Source organism: Nasonia vitripennis, chromosome 4 (genome assembly GCF_009193385.2).
Source record: "Nasonia vitripennis strain AsymCx chromosome 4, Nvit_psr_1.1, whole genome shotgun sequence".
In the NCBI taxonomy this organism is placed as follows: domain Eukaryota; kingdom Metazoa; phylum Arthropoda; class Insecta; order Hymenoptera; family Pteromalidae; genus Nasonia; species Nasonia vitripennis.
The window spans coordinates 7,801,944-7,817,395 of record NC_045760.1 but is presented as its reverse complement, the minus strand read 5'-3'; the positions used below and the strand labels follow the sequence as shown (position 1 = coordinate 7,817,395).

At 48.0% G+C, this 15,452-nt stretch overlaps 1 protein-coding gene and 1 non-coding gene across 2 annotated transcripts in view; both read left to right on the top strand.

Moving 5' to 3' along the window:
* LOC100115406 (DNA-directed RNA polymerases I, II, and III subunit RPABC3) overlaps positions 1–15,452 on the top strand; it is a 47,999-nt gene that overhangs the window by 16,849 nt on the left and 15,698 nt on the right. Inside the window, exons 2-3 of the mRNA XM_001599532.6 lie at positions 2,616–2,699; positions 6,398–6,578. Of these exons, the coding sequence (XP_001599582.1) occupies positions 2,616–2,699; positions 6,398–6,578 (265 nt within the window). The remainder of the gene's footprint in view (positions 1–2,615; positions 2,700–6,397; positions 6,579–15,452) is intronic.
* Mir317 (microRNA mir-317) lies at positions 11,434–11,523 on the top strand. The gene has a single exon (NR_039028.1). It is a non-coding gene; the product is annotated as a microRNA mir-317 (primary transcript).

Here is a 15,452-nt window from a genome sequence, read left to right as displayed (position 1 = left end):
CAAAGGCAGAAGCAATTATTTTTACAGCGCGGGGACACACACTTATTGATATAAAACGCGCGCGTTAATCGATACGGTATTATAAAGTGTTGGACGCGTCGTCCCACGCATTCCCGAGCTATTTCAATTTCGCCGGAGAGGCTTTCCTCCTGTGGAATTATGCAACGATGCGAACTATGAGCGCATAGTATGTTGTAGTAGGGACGAGGCGCGCTGAGACTTTATAACCATCGCGAGAGAGAGAGAGAGAGAGAGAGAGAGAGAGAGAGAGAGAGAGAGAGAGAGAGAGAGAGAGAGAGAGAGAGAGAGAGAGAGAGAGAAAGTGGAAGTGGTGATGCGGGATATGCAACTCAAGCGCGAACTGGGTCTTCCTGTATGCTCGTGCGCGGCTTGCGGGCTTTTCACCGCCCCGAGAATTGGATCAATTTTAAACAATTCAACGCGCGCGTATTATACAGCACTTTTTTTTCAAAAATCAATTCGTCTTTAATAGAGCTCGTGTACTACATGAGCTCTTTCGGCCCGGAATGTACAGCGCATTAGCTGTAATCCGATTATTAACGGCCTTGTAACCCTACACGTTCAGAGGAATAAAGTTTCTTGGGATTATAATCGAGTTTTAAAGTATAAATACGCGGGCCTTTGACGCGAGCGTGAAATAACGATGGGTGTCTAATTAGCTCGTTTTATATACCTCTATACACACAGTCAACATCATTTGAAACGCGCGACTGTAAATATTTCATAACCACGAAAGTCTGTGACTCACATGTACAATAATAAACGCGGCGCGTCGCTCGAATTAAATTAATCCGAAAAAATACGTGGAGTTACGGCAACAGGTGTACGTTTAAAGAGACACATATCAGGACGATAAAAGGAAAAAACGAAAAGAACAGCTGAATCCAGTTTTCTTTTCTTGGAACACGCCTAACTCCATCGGCACACCCACGCACGTCAAAGATAAACCGATGTAAACGTCGAGTGCGCACGGCGACTCGAAATCGATTAATTCGACCACAGAGAGCTTAATTCCGCGAAGGTCGCCGCGTCGTGTGTAGTCTAACGCACGTGCGACTTTTATTAAATAAAGCCTCGCGTATAAAAGGAAAAAAATTAGCCGTATAAAATGCGTGTATATAGGAGTAGTCGGAAAGTCGAGCTGCTTGGCGTCTCATAAAAATTGTTGTCCAAATCTCTCTGGTCGCCACACCCTGTAAACTCTGAGCATTGTACAGCGAGACGTCTTGTTTGGCAGTCGTGAATGTCGCGGCGAGCTGCATTATTCATTATATTTGCCTGTGGCTTTTAGTGGACTTTTACAGCCCAACGCGCGCAGCTCACGCGTCAATAAAATATGAGGATCATAAGGATCAGTCGAGAACTGTCAGAGACGTCACTCGCCGACTCCGACAAATTATTTCGTTCGACCGTTACATTACGCTTCTTTGATTTATTATTCTCAGCTGTGTGCTAGTAGCAGATGCTGTATCGTGGGACAATAAGAATACGATTCCTCCTACTTAGTTTCAAGTTCCGAAACGAGCTTCGGTCGTCGTGGCAACTGGCTTATGGTACTGATGTACGAAATTTTTTCCTCCGCAATCATGCAGACACCTGCACGCACGCGTCGGAGCCACCTTGGCTGACCAAGGTCGTCGGTGCAGCAAATTCGATCTCCATCGGACGACTCCCCGAGAGAGCGGATTACATTTCCGCGGCGGAAAAATCTCGAGACTCGTAATTCTAGATTCGATCACTCCACTGCGACGCTCTCTCGCGGTAATTCGATCGGCTCCCCATCTGCGTGTGCATCTCGGCAAGGACGAACTCTTTCTCTCTTTCTCTCTTTCTCTCTTTCTCGAGTTGGTTAATGAACTGAATGTTAATTAACGAGATAGCAATGAAGAGTTCACAGCATGCATTGCCGATGAAAGAGCTGTGCTGTGTGTAATCGATCGAGCGCCGAAAAACACTTGCTCGCGGCAATAAAACTCCAGCACAACACCATTATTTTTCGCTCTCGCCCACGGGCTTACACGTGCTCCGAGCATGAGTCATCGCCGCGCACGGGCGTGTGCAGAAAAAAGCAGCGACGAGAGACTTTTCATCCCGCTGTGCGAGTAGGTATAAAACTCGCTGTGGTACACATCGATTAGAGCAAGCTCATCTCGCGCGCGATCGACGCGAGAGCATTGACGTCAGAGGTAAAATGTTCAAAAAGCCTCTCGGACATCTTTAGTTCTCGAGCATCGAGACTCTATATTTGAATATATGCAAAACTACGAGCATCCACGATTACGAATTTCTAAGCCAAAGTGTACACTAGGAACGTTTATTCTTCGTGCGCCATCTCGAGCCGAACTAATCGCCTCATTATGAGTCACGATCCCCCGACACATCGTATGTGCCCACACGATAACACGAGGCTTAAGCGCACGTGCGAATAATACTTACACAGTCTTCGCGAGTGTCTTCTCCTCCGCGCGCGTTTTGAGGAAAAGAAACAGAGCCTCCGAGCGAGCGCGCTGGATGGCTGCGTTTTATATTCGAAACACACACGCGTACAGTATACAGCTCTTCTAAATGGCCTCTTTGTTCGTTCTGTGTTACAGTGATAAGGCTGCACTGCGAGTCGGAGTCCTTCAAGATGGATCTCATCTTGGACATCAACAGCTGGCTTTACCCGATGGAGTTGGGTGAGTAAAAAACGAGATCGCATATGTTGGAAACGTAGCGTGTCGTGCGTGGGAGTATCCTCCTCGCTCGTCCAGAAATTCGTAGTCATAAACGTCTCGTCTCTCTCTCTCTCTCTCTCTCTCTCTCTCTCTGCGTGTTCAAAAGGAAAATCATAATATATTCGTCGGCCCGAGAGTTATATAAAACTTGTATGACGGCACAATAACTCGTGCCGTAAACTATGTACACGAATTATAATAACGACGCGCGAGATAAGAGCATCGAGAGAGTGCGAGAAAGAGAGAGAGAGAGAGAGAGAGAGAGAGAGAGAGAGAGAGAGCTCGTGACTGCGGCCAATTGATAAGGTACAAAAATGGCTAGAATTCCTGCTCGCCGTCGTATAATTGATACAATAATAAACGCGAGTAAAGTATAAACTCAGCACAGGCTATATAGCTTATCTAACGAGGAACTCGGTATTTCGGCCTCTTGAATATTTACGCGCGTCGCGCGCGCCATCGAAATCGCACGTGTGCATAAAAAACGACTGTTTATAGATAAGACCCTGTGCGACCATACGCGTCACCGAGAAGCATCGCAAGCCTCTTGAGTGTATTAGTTCTTACTTCGAAAACCAGGTCTACCAATTTTTTTTTCTTCGCAAAAAGCGAATAAAGTACAAGCACTCGAATCTCTTCTCCCTTTGACGTAGAAATCGCAGCGATAACTCATCGGCGACCCTCGTCGTTATTTTTCGGTCCACCACACGCCGTCTGCAGCTTTTTATTTATTTCCTTCCTCCGTTCGCCTTGTTTACAAACCGAGCCATCGCCGGCGGAAATTCTCGATCGATGAGCTCCGCGCGCTCCAGCACACGTTAGCGAACTCTTGCGTGAGTCGATCGTGTAAACGCTGTGCATTGTCTATACAGCCTGAGTTTAAATATTGCACCGCAGAAGCAGCTCGTGTTTACCTCTGTACGATCGTTGCGATAATAAAGGAGCGTTGAATTATATCAGCGATGTCGCGCTGAAAAACACGGCGAAATCAAAATACTTCCCTCGCGACCTACTTCCCGAGGATCGAGATTCCTTAACCCGCGGCCTATACAAACGTCGCTTTGACTTTCTCCGCAACGCGCGTGCGGTGAGTCAGTCGTAGGATTTCCCCCTGAGGATACAACGCGTCAAAACAAGGCATCATGGAAAATAACGTCGAGGAACGGATCGAGTAAAAACAGTATGGTTCTTCAATATCTCTGTTATACTCTTGCAGCGATAACGAAAGTTTGTTGTTATTCTTGGCGACCGCGTGTAAAAATCGATTCGCCGAGCGACCGACGCAAATTTTATTTTCCTCGGCGATCCTAGGGAAACCTCCGTTATGTGCTAAGAAAAGCCTGCTTGAATTGCAATGAGCTCGCGTCTGCGGCGTTTTCTCCGCATAAGCTCCAGGAAAAAATACGCCTTTGAATCTGAAATAAACGAAGAGCGTCCGCTCCGTATTAAAAAAAAAGAGAATCCTCCCTTCGCAAAATTCGTTCTCCACCCACTGAGACATACACACACACACACACACACACACACAAACGCACAGAGAGCGGCGCCGTCGTCGGCGGCGGTATTGACGCCTCGGTTCGGGCGAGAGGAGTGGGAGGTCGTGGGGCGGGAGCGGCTTGCGCGACATGACGCAATGGGCCGTCTCCCACTACCGGCCAGCCAGCGCTCGCTCGCTCGCTCCCTCCTCGCGCCCCCTCGAGCAGCCAGCAAGTTCAATGCCAAGGTCAGAGCGCCGCTGCCACAGCCGAGCGAGCTGTGCGGTGTCGTCCGTGGGACTCGGCCGAGCCCGGCTGCGGGGTACGTCCCTCTTGGCTTGCCGTCGTTATTCTTCGTATTCCTGCGAATATCGCATGAGTTCTCGTCGATTTTGTCCTCGTGATCTCGACTACTTGCTCATCATCCCCCACTTCGATAGCGCACTGCTCTTTCCGCGGCGTCTCCGAAGATATCATGGCGGCTGAAAGCTCCGGCACTTGGATAACTTGCGGCTACTGCTCCGGGAATCGAGCTTACAGCTGAGTGAGTATTTTACACTCGCGGGTTTGCCGATTTATTTCTATCCATCTTTTCGGCGAGAATCCAGTAGTGCGTTGCGTAAGAATGCGAGAGAATCGTTGTACGAAAAATGGAGTGTGTGCGCGCGCGGCTTCGGAAGTGGAAAATTTTCGCGCTGTAGCGGAAAACTCGCGCTTGTATCGGTTTTTGGCGATAAACTATGTATTACTTACGCTGCTCGCCTTTTGGGATTATGCCGAAAGCGAATCGCGAATTTCGTTGGCTCGCGTGCAGTGAGAAAAAACTTTATCAACGTCAACTCTGTTATGTCATAAGCGGCGCCGTGTAATTTTCCGCTCGGAGTAGCGCTTTTTTTGCTAGCTTCCTCGATGCGTATACGTCGACGTTTTTGACGAGCCGTCTGTTATACGCGTTGATTTGCAGGATAAAGTGTGGCTTATCGCTGATTTCAAAGCTCGAACGGAAAGGGAGAAACGTCGTGTTTTTTTTTCTTGCCAATATTCGAACTAGCCAAAACGATCGATGTAACGTAATCAACGGCTACGTCAGCCAAAACGAACAGTCTGTTTACACTGAAAACAGCTGCACGCGAGCTGAACTAATACACACACGCACACACATGCACGAGCTGACTTATCGCATATATATATATATATATATCCAGCGCCAAAAGCAATCGTGAACTCATGCATGTGCAAATTGTTCCCGCGTCGCAGCTCTCGATTTTTGTCCACTATTTATGCGCGATACGCTATATTTGTAACTCGTATACAAGCACGCACACTTATCGCGTTTATTTTTAAGGAATGACCCTCTGGAAGTGGGTCGAAAGGCTGCGATATCGGTCCAGGCACGACGACGAGTGTCGGTTATATCTGTATATCGAGAAAGTGAAGGGAATAATAAAGCTCGATGTAGGAGAGTAGCATGTATAGGCGTGTACTCGTACTACATACGCATACGCTATTTTCGACGCTCGACGTATTCGAGGCGCGCAGTGTACACACAGGTATACACAAGCGTGTGTATATAGGTATCGCTCGACACATGCAAATGCGCGCTGGAGCCTCTAACAAAGCGCAACCTTGACACTGATAGTGAGTCTGCGCGACTCGCGTGTCCGTCTGTGTGTGTGTGCGTCTTTTATCTATACATTCTCGCGTGGTTTGATGCGCGACGAGTATATGCAAAGATATAGTTTCGTTTTCTATGCACCTCTCTATGCGATAACGATTATATACAGCAGAGCAGTCGATACCGTTCCTCTAATTAGCGACACAATAATAAGCTCAAAACTCAAAGAACCATAATACGACAACTCCATCCAATTAGCAGCGTTGTATCAGTGTCGCGGACAGAAGAGCTCTCGGCGCAAGGTCGAGTACAGCCGCGGGCCTTAAATTGAAAAATCGACTGGTTAACGTGCGCGGCGCAAGCGCGTTCTCGTTATATTGTCGCGCATTAAAGCTCTCGCTTCTCTTTCGAACGACTCTGCTGATTTCGCGTTGCGCGCGTTGAATCGACTTCGAGAAGAAGAGGTAAAACTTTATGGCCGTGGGCGGGTGTGAACGAGTGCGTGCTTTATGGAGACGTTAAAGCGAAGTGAAACTATTGATGGAATTCGCTTTTTTCTCTTGTTGCAGGTGACAAATTCCGACTGGTGTTGGCGACGACGCTACGCGAAGATGGTTATCCTGACGGTGGTGACTGGAACGCCGCTGAAATGGAAGGCGGATCCAGGGCGAATTCCTTCGAGTACGTCATGTCCGGCAAAGTCTACCGGATAGAGGGCGACGAGGCTAACAACGAGCCCAGTAGCCGACTGTGAGTAATGCATACGTATACACTTTTTTTTTGAACGATGTGTCGTTGGTTGCTCTTGTGTTGTGTATACCACATCGTTGGTTATACTTTGTACGCGTTGTTGTTTGATTCCGAAAGTTTACTCTGCGAAGGTGCATACACGAGAGGAACAAACGACATCCAAACAATATCGCATAGGATGGAAGCTTTGAAACACAGTTCGAAATCCGAACGAGTCGTCTATCGCAACAAAAGGGTGGTTCGGTATAACTAGCGAGTTTCTCCGAAAGTCAACGAAACGAACGTTAATTCACGGAGCAATTGTAAAATCCTCGTATCCGTTCCCTCGCGCGAAACGACGCAACGCTCCAAGTCCCCGTCAGCGTAAACAAGACCATAACCGGCTGAAAAAAAGAACAAACAATTCGGCGAGTTCCCGGTGATGCGTATCAAGGGGCGCGACAGCGCCACGCTGGCAAGAAAAAGTACGGAGTACGATTTGTCGACGGCGCAACCCAATATACTTTGAAATTGGGTTTTCTTAACCTTAAAACAAATCTCGAGAGCATTTAAATCATTACTATTGCGCGTATGCGCAATCTGTTGGTATCTACTTGAATATATTAACCTAATCTTTCGACTTTTTCGCCTCCTCCGGTAACGTGACTTCCGGTGAGGTTAGGTATTATTATACACCAGTGGTTAAAGTGGTTCATCTACTTTACCGACATTCGTCTGCTACTCGGCGACACACGCGATTATATGCATATAATAATGCTATACGATTATATGCGCTATGCGATCAATGTCTAAAGCAACAGTAGCTTATTGTCTATCGAATAGATCAAGATTTCATGAAGTGCAATAGCAAGGAGATATGCTTTGTAAAAGATGTCGAATCTCCCAAAAAAACTTTTTTCAAAAGTGAAAACCTTGGCAAGAAAAAGACTAATAAACGTAGTGAAATCTCTAAATATTAAAATGTCAAGTAAATGTTTTTTGCTATACGCATTAAGATATAAAATTAAAGTTAAAATTAGTTTTCCGAAAAAATGATATCTTAATTCGTATAGCAAAAAACATTTACTTGACATTTTAATATTTAGAGATTTCACTACGTTTATTAGTCTTTTTCTTGCCAAGGTTTTCACTTTTGAAAAAATTTCTTTTTGGGAGCTACCTATATACACTCACACACAGCGGTGGGAGAGTCGACTGGCTTTCACCATTCGTTAGTTGCAGTTATAAATACACGAAATTCGCGGAGCGAAAGAGAGAGACCGGATTCACGGCGCGTAAACAGGAACGAGTCGTCGTCGCCGCACCAGCTGCTACATGGACACCGCACACGTGGCTCGGCTGAACTTTGACTCTCGCGATGCTACAGCGTAGTGTATGGAATTTATCAATCTCTCTCGTGTACACCGCAGCAGCGATAGATCCATCATTGCGCAACGCGCGCGCCTTTACAAAAGAATATTCGTTATGAGCCGTGGCATTGCGTAATTTCGACCGAAGAGAGAGAAAAACTTGGGCCAGACTCACGCGGCTGCAATTACACGAAGCTTGCTATTACAAATAATGGGTCGCACGCGCGCATACGAATCCGTCAACACACACATACAACGGGATTGACTCAGCCATTAGGCGCCGCGAGAGGCCTAATTATCCGTTATAGCGTCAATCAATCGGGAATGATTTTAGCCGGTCGGTATAGAATAGAACAAAGACAAAGCGGCAGCAGTCGGTGACATCAGCCCGACGCGTTCTCCTCCTTCGGTAAACACTGCGTGGGAGGACGACGCCTAGAGCGAAATTGCGCCTCCGTGAAATTGCGTATACGCACGCGTAGTAAGTTCCTTGCGCTGGAGATGTACACATATAGCGATGCCTGTAATACTCTATGCGTTTGTGTATGCGAAGAGCGAAATCTGCGCTTCCGGGACCATCGTAGGCTCCTCCTCAGCCATTTGCATTACGTAATTGGAGAGGATTCGATTGACGAAGAGAGGGGGAGATGAGAGATGAGGGGCTGAAGCTCGTCTGATTGGACACGTTTTCTGCATATCTTCGAGACGAGTGACTCTCGTGCGACGTCGGTTTTTTTCTTTCTAATTCTTGCGTTTCGATGATTTATCGTTTATTGCACGTGCAAAGCGATTAAAATTTATTGCTCATTGACGAAATTAAACGCTTCGCAGGTTCCAAAAAACGAAGCGTCTCCCTCTATAACGCGCGTCGTTCGTTTTGATTTGTCAATCTCGCTCGACGACTGCGCGCGGTGCGCATATATTTACTCGAGAGAGGGCCTCTACCGCGCCTCATTTATTCTCGGGGATATACGCTCCTTTAGGCCGAGGATTCCACTGTCGGAAATTGGGAGGGTAAATATCCGTGGGCGAAGGCTCGCTTTGTTCGCTCCGCGGGTTTCGGATAACGAAGCTCTCTGTATAGCTCTGCGTGACGTCGTCGCGTAGACTTGACGTTCGTAATTTTGCGCAGCTGTTGTGCTCACGGCTTTGTTACTCAATGGCCATTTAAAAAAGTCGTATAACACTCTTGAGCGTTTATTTCAATACTCCTCGATGATAAGATAACAGCTGGACTGCAGCTTTGCATCTCGACGCTGTTTTCTTCGTTCGCCGCACGTTCCTGTTTTATAACGCTTCGATCACTTTTTTCCCACGAGAAATCTCGATCGTCGTAACGACATTTGGCATTAGCTTATGTTATACAGACCAATGGAGACATAAACCCGTGGTACGTTATTATACTTCTTCCAGTCGCTCCCGTTCGCTCGGAGTTTGGGAAATTCCCGCGAGTGACGTGTCCCCGAGACGAGTTGCAATGTACAGGGGGAGACCCACACAGTCCCGAAACGTGTGTGCTGAAGCCCTCTGTTTTTCATCCTCGATTCGTGCCGTAATACACGTCGAGAGGATATTAGCCCGCGACTGTTCATCGAGGACGATTCCAAAAGTAGATCCGAGTAAATATAACATTATATCCCTCGCTAAGACGTATAAAGCCGGGACGCGCGCATTAGTGTACAATATAATCGTGAAACTCCAGCGACTGACAGCTCGGACGCCAGCGGCACTCGTGTCATATACATATACCGTGCAATAAAGTGGCCGCGTGTCTAATCCCGACAAAGTGCGCTTGATAAGGGACACCCTCGCGGAGCCCTCGTCTCTCTCTCTCTCTCTCTCTCTCTCTCTCTCTCTCTCTCTCCCCGCATTGCGAAACGACGTTTGTCAACTCTGCTGGCTGGGATCCTCTCCCGCAAAAAATAAGAGACGTACGTAACATCTCGTCGTTTTTATATTTTCTAAGTTTCATCCAACAGCGGTGCGTGGGAGGTTATATCGATTCGCGCTCTACGCTGTGCGACGTGGTATCATAGTCGCGTGATTCGTGAGCGCAGAGCGGCGAATGAAGCTATAAAAATGCGGCTGCAGAGCCGAGTTGGTGTGTATAGCCGCTCACTCGCGCGCGTCTGTATAAGGGTGGCGCGTGTGCGTGGGCGCAGCTCGATGATGTCTGAAGAGCGTCCGGGATGAGCTGTCGGATCGATTGGCGCGTTATGCGTTGCGGCCGTCATTGGCTGCACATGGGAGAATATACAATACACACTCCTGCTATTTCAAATCTTCGCGTGTACGAAAAGCCACTTTTTTTTCTCACTGCTCGTATACGCGTCAAATATTTTCTCTCTCCGGCGAGCTCGCCTGCGAGAAACTTTCCGCCGAAATTTCAGCGGCGCCGTTAAAATTTCATCAGCAGCAGCATGAGAGAGAGAGCTGAAAAGCACTGCTGCGAGTATACCTATATATGATAGAGGCTCAAGCTCGAGAGGGAGAGCCGCAGCGAGCACGTTCGCGCGCGTAGCGGACTCGACCTTGAAGGCCTGGCCTTCCGTCCTTTGAGCTTCATCGATCGGCGCGCGCGCACGCGAACTTCGGCCACACTCTCTCTCTCTCTCTCTCTCTCTCTCTCTCTCACTCTCTGGCACCGCCATGACTGTCGGCCACAGCGGAAATTCAAAGGGAAGCTTCTCCGTCTCCCACCCTTTTGACTATGGTCCCTCGTCGCCTTTATGCGGTCTCTGCTACTGTATAAGAGATTTCGCATGCACATATAGGGTACAGGAAATTGTAGCGAGCGTCGGAACTGGCAGATTAGGTGGTTTTTTGATTTTCGCCGTAGTTAAAATCGATGACAGCTTTGAAATTTTCATTGTGGTAAGCTTGCGGCGGGAATTCGAGTGCTTCGCGGGGGTTGGCTCGATAGAACGAATTTGCGAATTTGGCGAGAGAGCTTTCGCGTGGACCCTCTGCGGTGTGCGCTCGATGAAAATCAATCGTTGGCTCGGCAATGAACTTGGCAACGTTCTCGAGCGATTTCCTCCCTCCGAAAAAGCGAGATTTACCGCCACTGCAGCAGCAGCTTTAAAAGCTAAATTCGTGCATGCAACGCAATGTATATAAAATATGAATATTGAATTTAATGCAGCAATCCCACATCTCACACCAGAATCCAACCACAAAGCCAAGTTTAAAAAAACAAAAAACCAAGAGCAAACTGGGACTCGAATTTTTTTTTCTTTTTTTTTCAAGGTGTGGTGAAAGAAACGAAAGCTTCGTTGACGAGGAGTCCCGAGGAACATCAGGGTGCGTCGGCGGCGGATCGTGTCGACGAGCGAGCGAGAGAAAGACAAAGACAAAGACACGGGGAGATGATAGAGTAGCGCCGGGGAGTCTGATGCACAATAGGCGCGTCGTCGTCGTCGGCAAGGGCGCCGTAGAGACAATGACGTGCTCGCGCGCGCATATAAACGCATTACATGCGAATCTAAATCCTCGGAGAGAGACTCGTGCTCGGAGAACAGGGAGCCACTCTGCGTTCACTCGGTAGGTAAAGAAGCGGGTGAACACAGCTGGTGGTATCTCAGTTTTCTGAGGGCGCTACCAGCGACGATGAGAGAGAATCGACGACGATCACATCGTGGAGATGAGAGAGAGAGAGGCTTGCATAGCTCGGGTTCATTTTCATCATTACACATCAAGACAACTCTACCTCATGTTATGTACTCATATATTCATCTTTCTCCTGCGCAACTGTAACACACTGAACAATAAAGAATCTACCTCACAAAGCTGACACTTCTCTCTCTGAATGATGAAAAAGTAATAAAGAATAAACACTCTGTGCAATTCTCCCGCCATGATATATCAGCACACACAAGGCATCTTTTCAAGCGCCGCGAACAATCGTCGTCACGTCATGCATTAAAAAAATTCCTCGCATTCATCACACGATAGTCGACGTCCTTCGCCATCGTCTGACCGGATCGTGCCGTTACCACTGGAGCTCGTCTGGAGGGATTCAATCAGTCGCTATGAGCCTCGAGTTACTTACATTACACACACACACCAGAGGAGAGAAATATCAGCAGAAGAGGATCAGCCTGTGGTTTCTCCCGCGAGTGCAGTAACGCGCGATGACGTCGTATCCCCGGCGTGTCTATGCGTATATCTTTCTCTCGCTCGATCGTTATCGCCGATCGCACCCACGTCTGCTTTCAATTATTTTTTTACGCGCCGCAGGGATGAGCTCGTCAAGAGGAACGTAATCTCGAGCCGTCTAATGCACTCACAAAGACTCATTGTTCGGCCGAAGCTCTGCGCGTTCCTTTTGACGAGTTCTTTGATTTTTTTGTCTTTATTCTAATCGGGCGTTCTTTTTTTTTTGGTCCGTGACTGTATTGGGTGGGTGTGTTACTGATTGAAAAGCTTCGCATGTAAATTTTACGACGGACTTTGCGACTATTTCTATTTCATTCGTTCGTACGAAAAAAGAACCGCCCCTACGGCCGTAAACCGAACCCGCGATACCTTATACACCCACACCCTATCGAAAATTCAATCTCTCGCGATCCGTCTCGAGTAAAAAGAAAAAAAACGAGCCGAAATCAATCGGCACCGGCTTAATCTCTAATCAAACTCTGCGCGCTTCGCGAGGCTTCGAACAAAGCTGCAGCGTCGCGTTGCTCTGCGCTCCATCGCCGAATGAATTAGCCGAGGGGAAATTACAATTAGCCGATGATCGATTCGGTAAGGTGCTAACTGCCTGTACACCTACTACTACTACTGCTGCTCTCTTCGCCCGTTTTCCATTATCCTCGGGGGCTGAGAAGCGCTGATGAGGTCACGGAAGGTGTTGCAGAAGAGGGAGAGAGAGTTACTGCGTCCGGCCTCGCGCGAGAGCAAAAGTGGGGGAGGGAGTACGAGAGGAGGAGGAGGAAGCTCGTAGGACACGTGACTGTTGCTGGGACATGAATTATTGATCGCGGCGCGTCGCTGACGTGCGCGCGCGCTCCTGAAAGCTCTCACACTCTCTCGGATTCGCGTGGATGTATGCAGGCCTCGAGTAATTTGCATGCTGGCTTTCCGCGAGTTATTGCGCTCGACGGGTTTAGATGCCTCGTTTGATCGAGAAAAAGCTCGGGAATTAATCTAAGCTCGAGCTGAATGCATCGTAATGGCGGCGAATCGCCTTTTCGTTTAGTTGAAAGTGGAATTTTTAAGAATATTCACGAGGCTTTTTAAAGTATTGCCGTGCGAACTTTACAAATGAGTCTTTATTGTCGCGCTCATTGTTCTCCGTCGAATTATTATCAACTTATAAGTTATCCGCTCCGGATTTTCCTGTTATTATCGTACTTACATTTTCCGACCTTTGCCGCAGAGTAAACGATTCAACCAGCCACGTTATTATAATTTAAAAAAGGAAGCTTGTCGCAAGCACGATCTCAAAATTTCCCGGCACGACAAACGCGCATCGGCGGCTGGTAAAGCGGATCTCGCTCACTGGCTACGAGCCTTCGAGCGGTTTCCGCTCGCGGCGCGTCGCGCAAGGTCGTCTCGGTGCATCTATACAGCCGCAGCTGTCAAAATCAGCTGTGACACGATCAATCAGCTGACGCGGGAGCTTGCGATTTTTCTTCGATTGATTTTTTGCTCTCTTCGCATCGATCGACAGCTCGATGTGTGCCGAGCAGAGCTTTTTTTGCAGTTTACAGCTCTGACTTATTGCACTCTCGTGCATTCGAAACGTGCCGTCGAATAAATCAAACAGTCGATACAGTCAATTGAATAGATCGTCGCGGCTTTACAGCGGGATACTGCAGGAAATTACTCTCACGCGAGGCTGCTGTTGCCGCGAAATTCATTTGCCTCTGCCATCGGTATAATAGACAGCCCGCATTCTATTTTCGCGACATTTGAATAAAAAAAGCCGCATGGAAGAGAGGACGCGCTTAGTTATACCGGCCATTCAGGAGCCGCCGCGGCCCGGAATATCGGAAAATTGATTCGTATGTATGCACCCGATAAAAATATATCCAGTGGCGGCGATGGCACGAGTATACATAGCTATCTATAGAACCTCTCTCTCTCTCTCTCTCTCTCTCTCTCTCTCTCTCTCTCTCTCTCTCTCTCTCTCGGGCCGACCTGTCCGCGCGGCTTTGTCTATGAAAATTGAATTTCCGCGATAAGTCGCGATGGCGGTCTGGGAGATGAATAAAAAAAGCTCTAAAAGGGGTCGATTGATGGAGTCATTATCAAGCGGGTAATTGCGTTAATCTACCGCATTGTCAGCTCCAAGGTGCAGGCTGTGCGCGCGACGCACAAAAGCGAAAGTCCCCTGCAGACCAGAGGCAAATTTTTCCTCGGCGTTTGAGCTCCGTAAAAATTAATTAGCCGATACACGCAAGCCCTATGTAAAAGCTCAATAGCATCCATGTAACACTCGTGCCAAAGAAAATGGCCGCATCGGCTATATACGAGCGCGTCTTCGGTTACGTAAAGCGGCTATGTCGCGCGCGCTGCGGTGGATGGCAAATTGCAGCATGCATTTTAGGCAGCTCGCGGTGAAAATAGGCACACGCACAGCCTCCTGTGTCCTCCCCAGAGCGCGTTTTCTTCTCGCCTTTCCCGCGCTGCTGCCGCTGCACAAGACGGCGTTTCTCCGTTTCGTGCAGCAGCCGAGGCCCGCTTTTCTATATTTAAACTATAGGAGAGACTACTCTCTGCGTTATACTCTGTTTTCTGCAGATCGGCCGTTTGTTGTGATGGAGCGTCGATTATGCAGAGGCGACTGATGCAGATACTGTGCTGCAGCGTCGCGTCAGAGTCGAGTTTCAATTTTTCATACTATACCTCGAGCAATCGTCTCTAAGATCAAGCAGCTTTCGATAATAGAAGCTGTAAGGACTTTAAAAAGGCTCGATAAATCTCTTCTGTAAACGACCTCGTTTCGCGGAGACATTCTCCGAAGCTAACAATAAATCCATCGCTGCTCGCCAAGTATATTATACACACTGCGTCCAGCTTCATTTGCGGCAGTTCCGGACGCTCGAACTTCCAGGTTCCGTATCAACTGGAAATGCGCCAGTGGTGTAGCTCTCCGCACACGTACACGCCCATGTGTAAGGAGCATCAGCTGTAGTGCAGGGTATATACCTATACAATAGCCTTGTACTTTGTGCTGCAGTCAGGGAGTTATATATACGTCATTACTTCCAGCGCGTCGATGGAGGGGAGTAATATCGCACGACGTAACGCGACCATTATGCAATCCACACGTTATACGAGTAAGAGAGGAAAAAAGCTCCTTTCTATAAGCTATTACGCCGAGATGAGCTTTTTATATGTAATTGCTTCGTTTTTGCTTCGTTCGTCGGCAATAGATATACGCAACCCGTCGCTCGAAATAAGCATTTCCGACTCTTGCTTCCATCATCGCTAGCGATCTTCACGATACAATGGTGAGAAAAATCGTCCTATTCTCTCCCGCCGTGCTATTGTTGTCGTCTTCTCTTCTTTTTCCGGC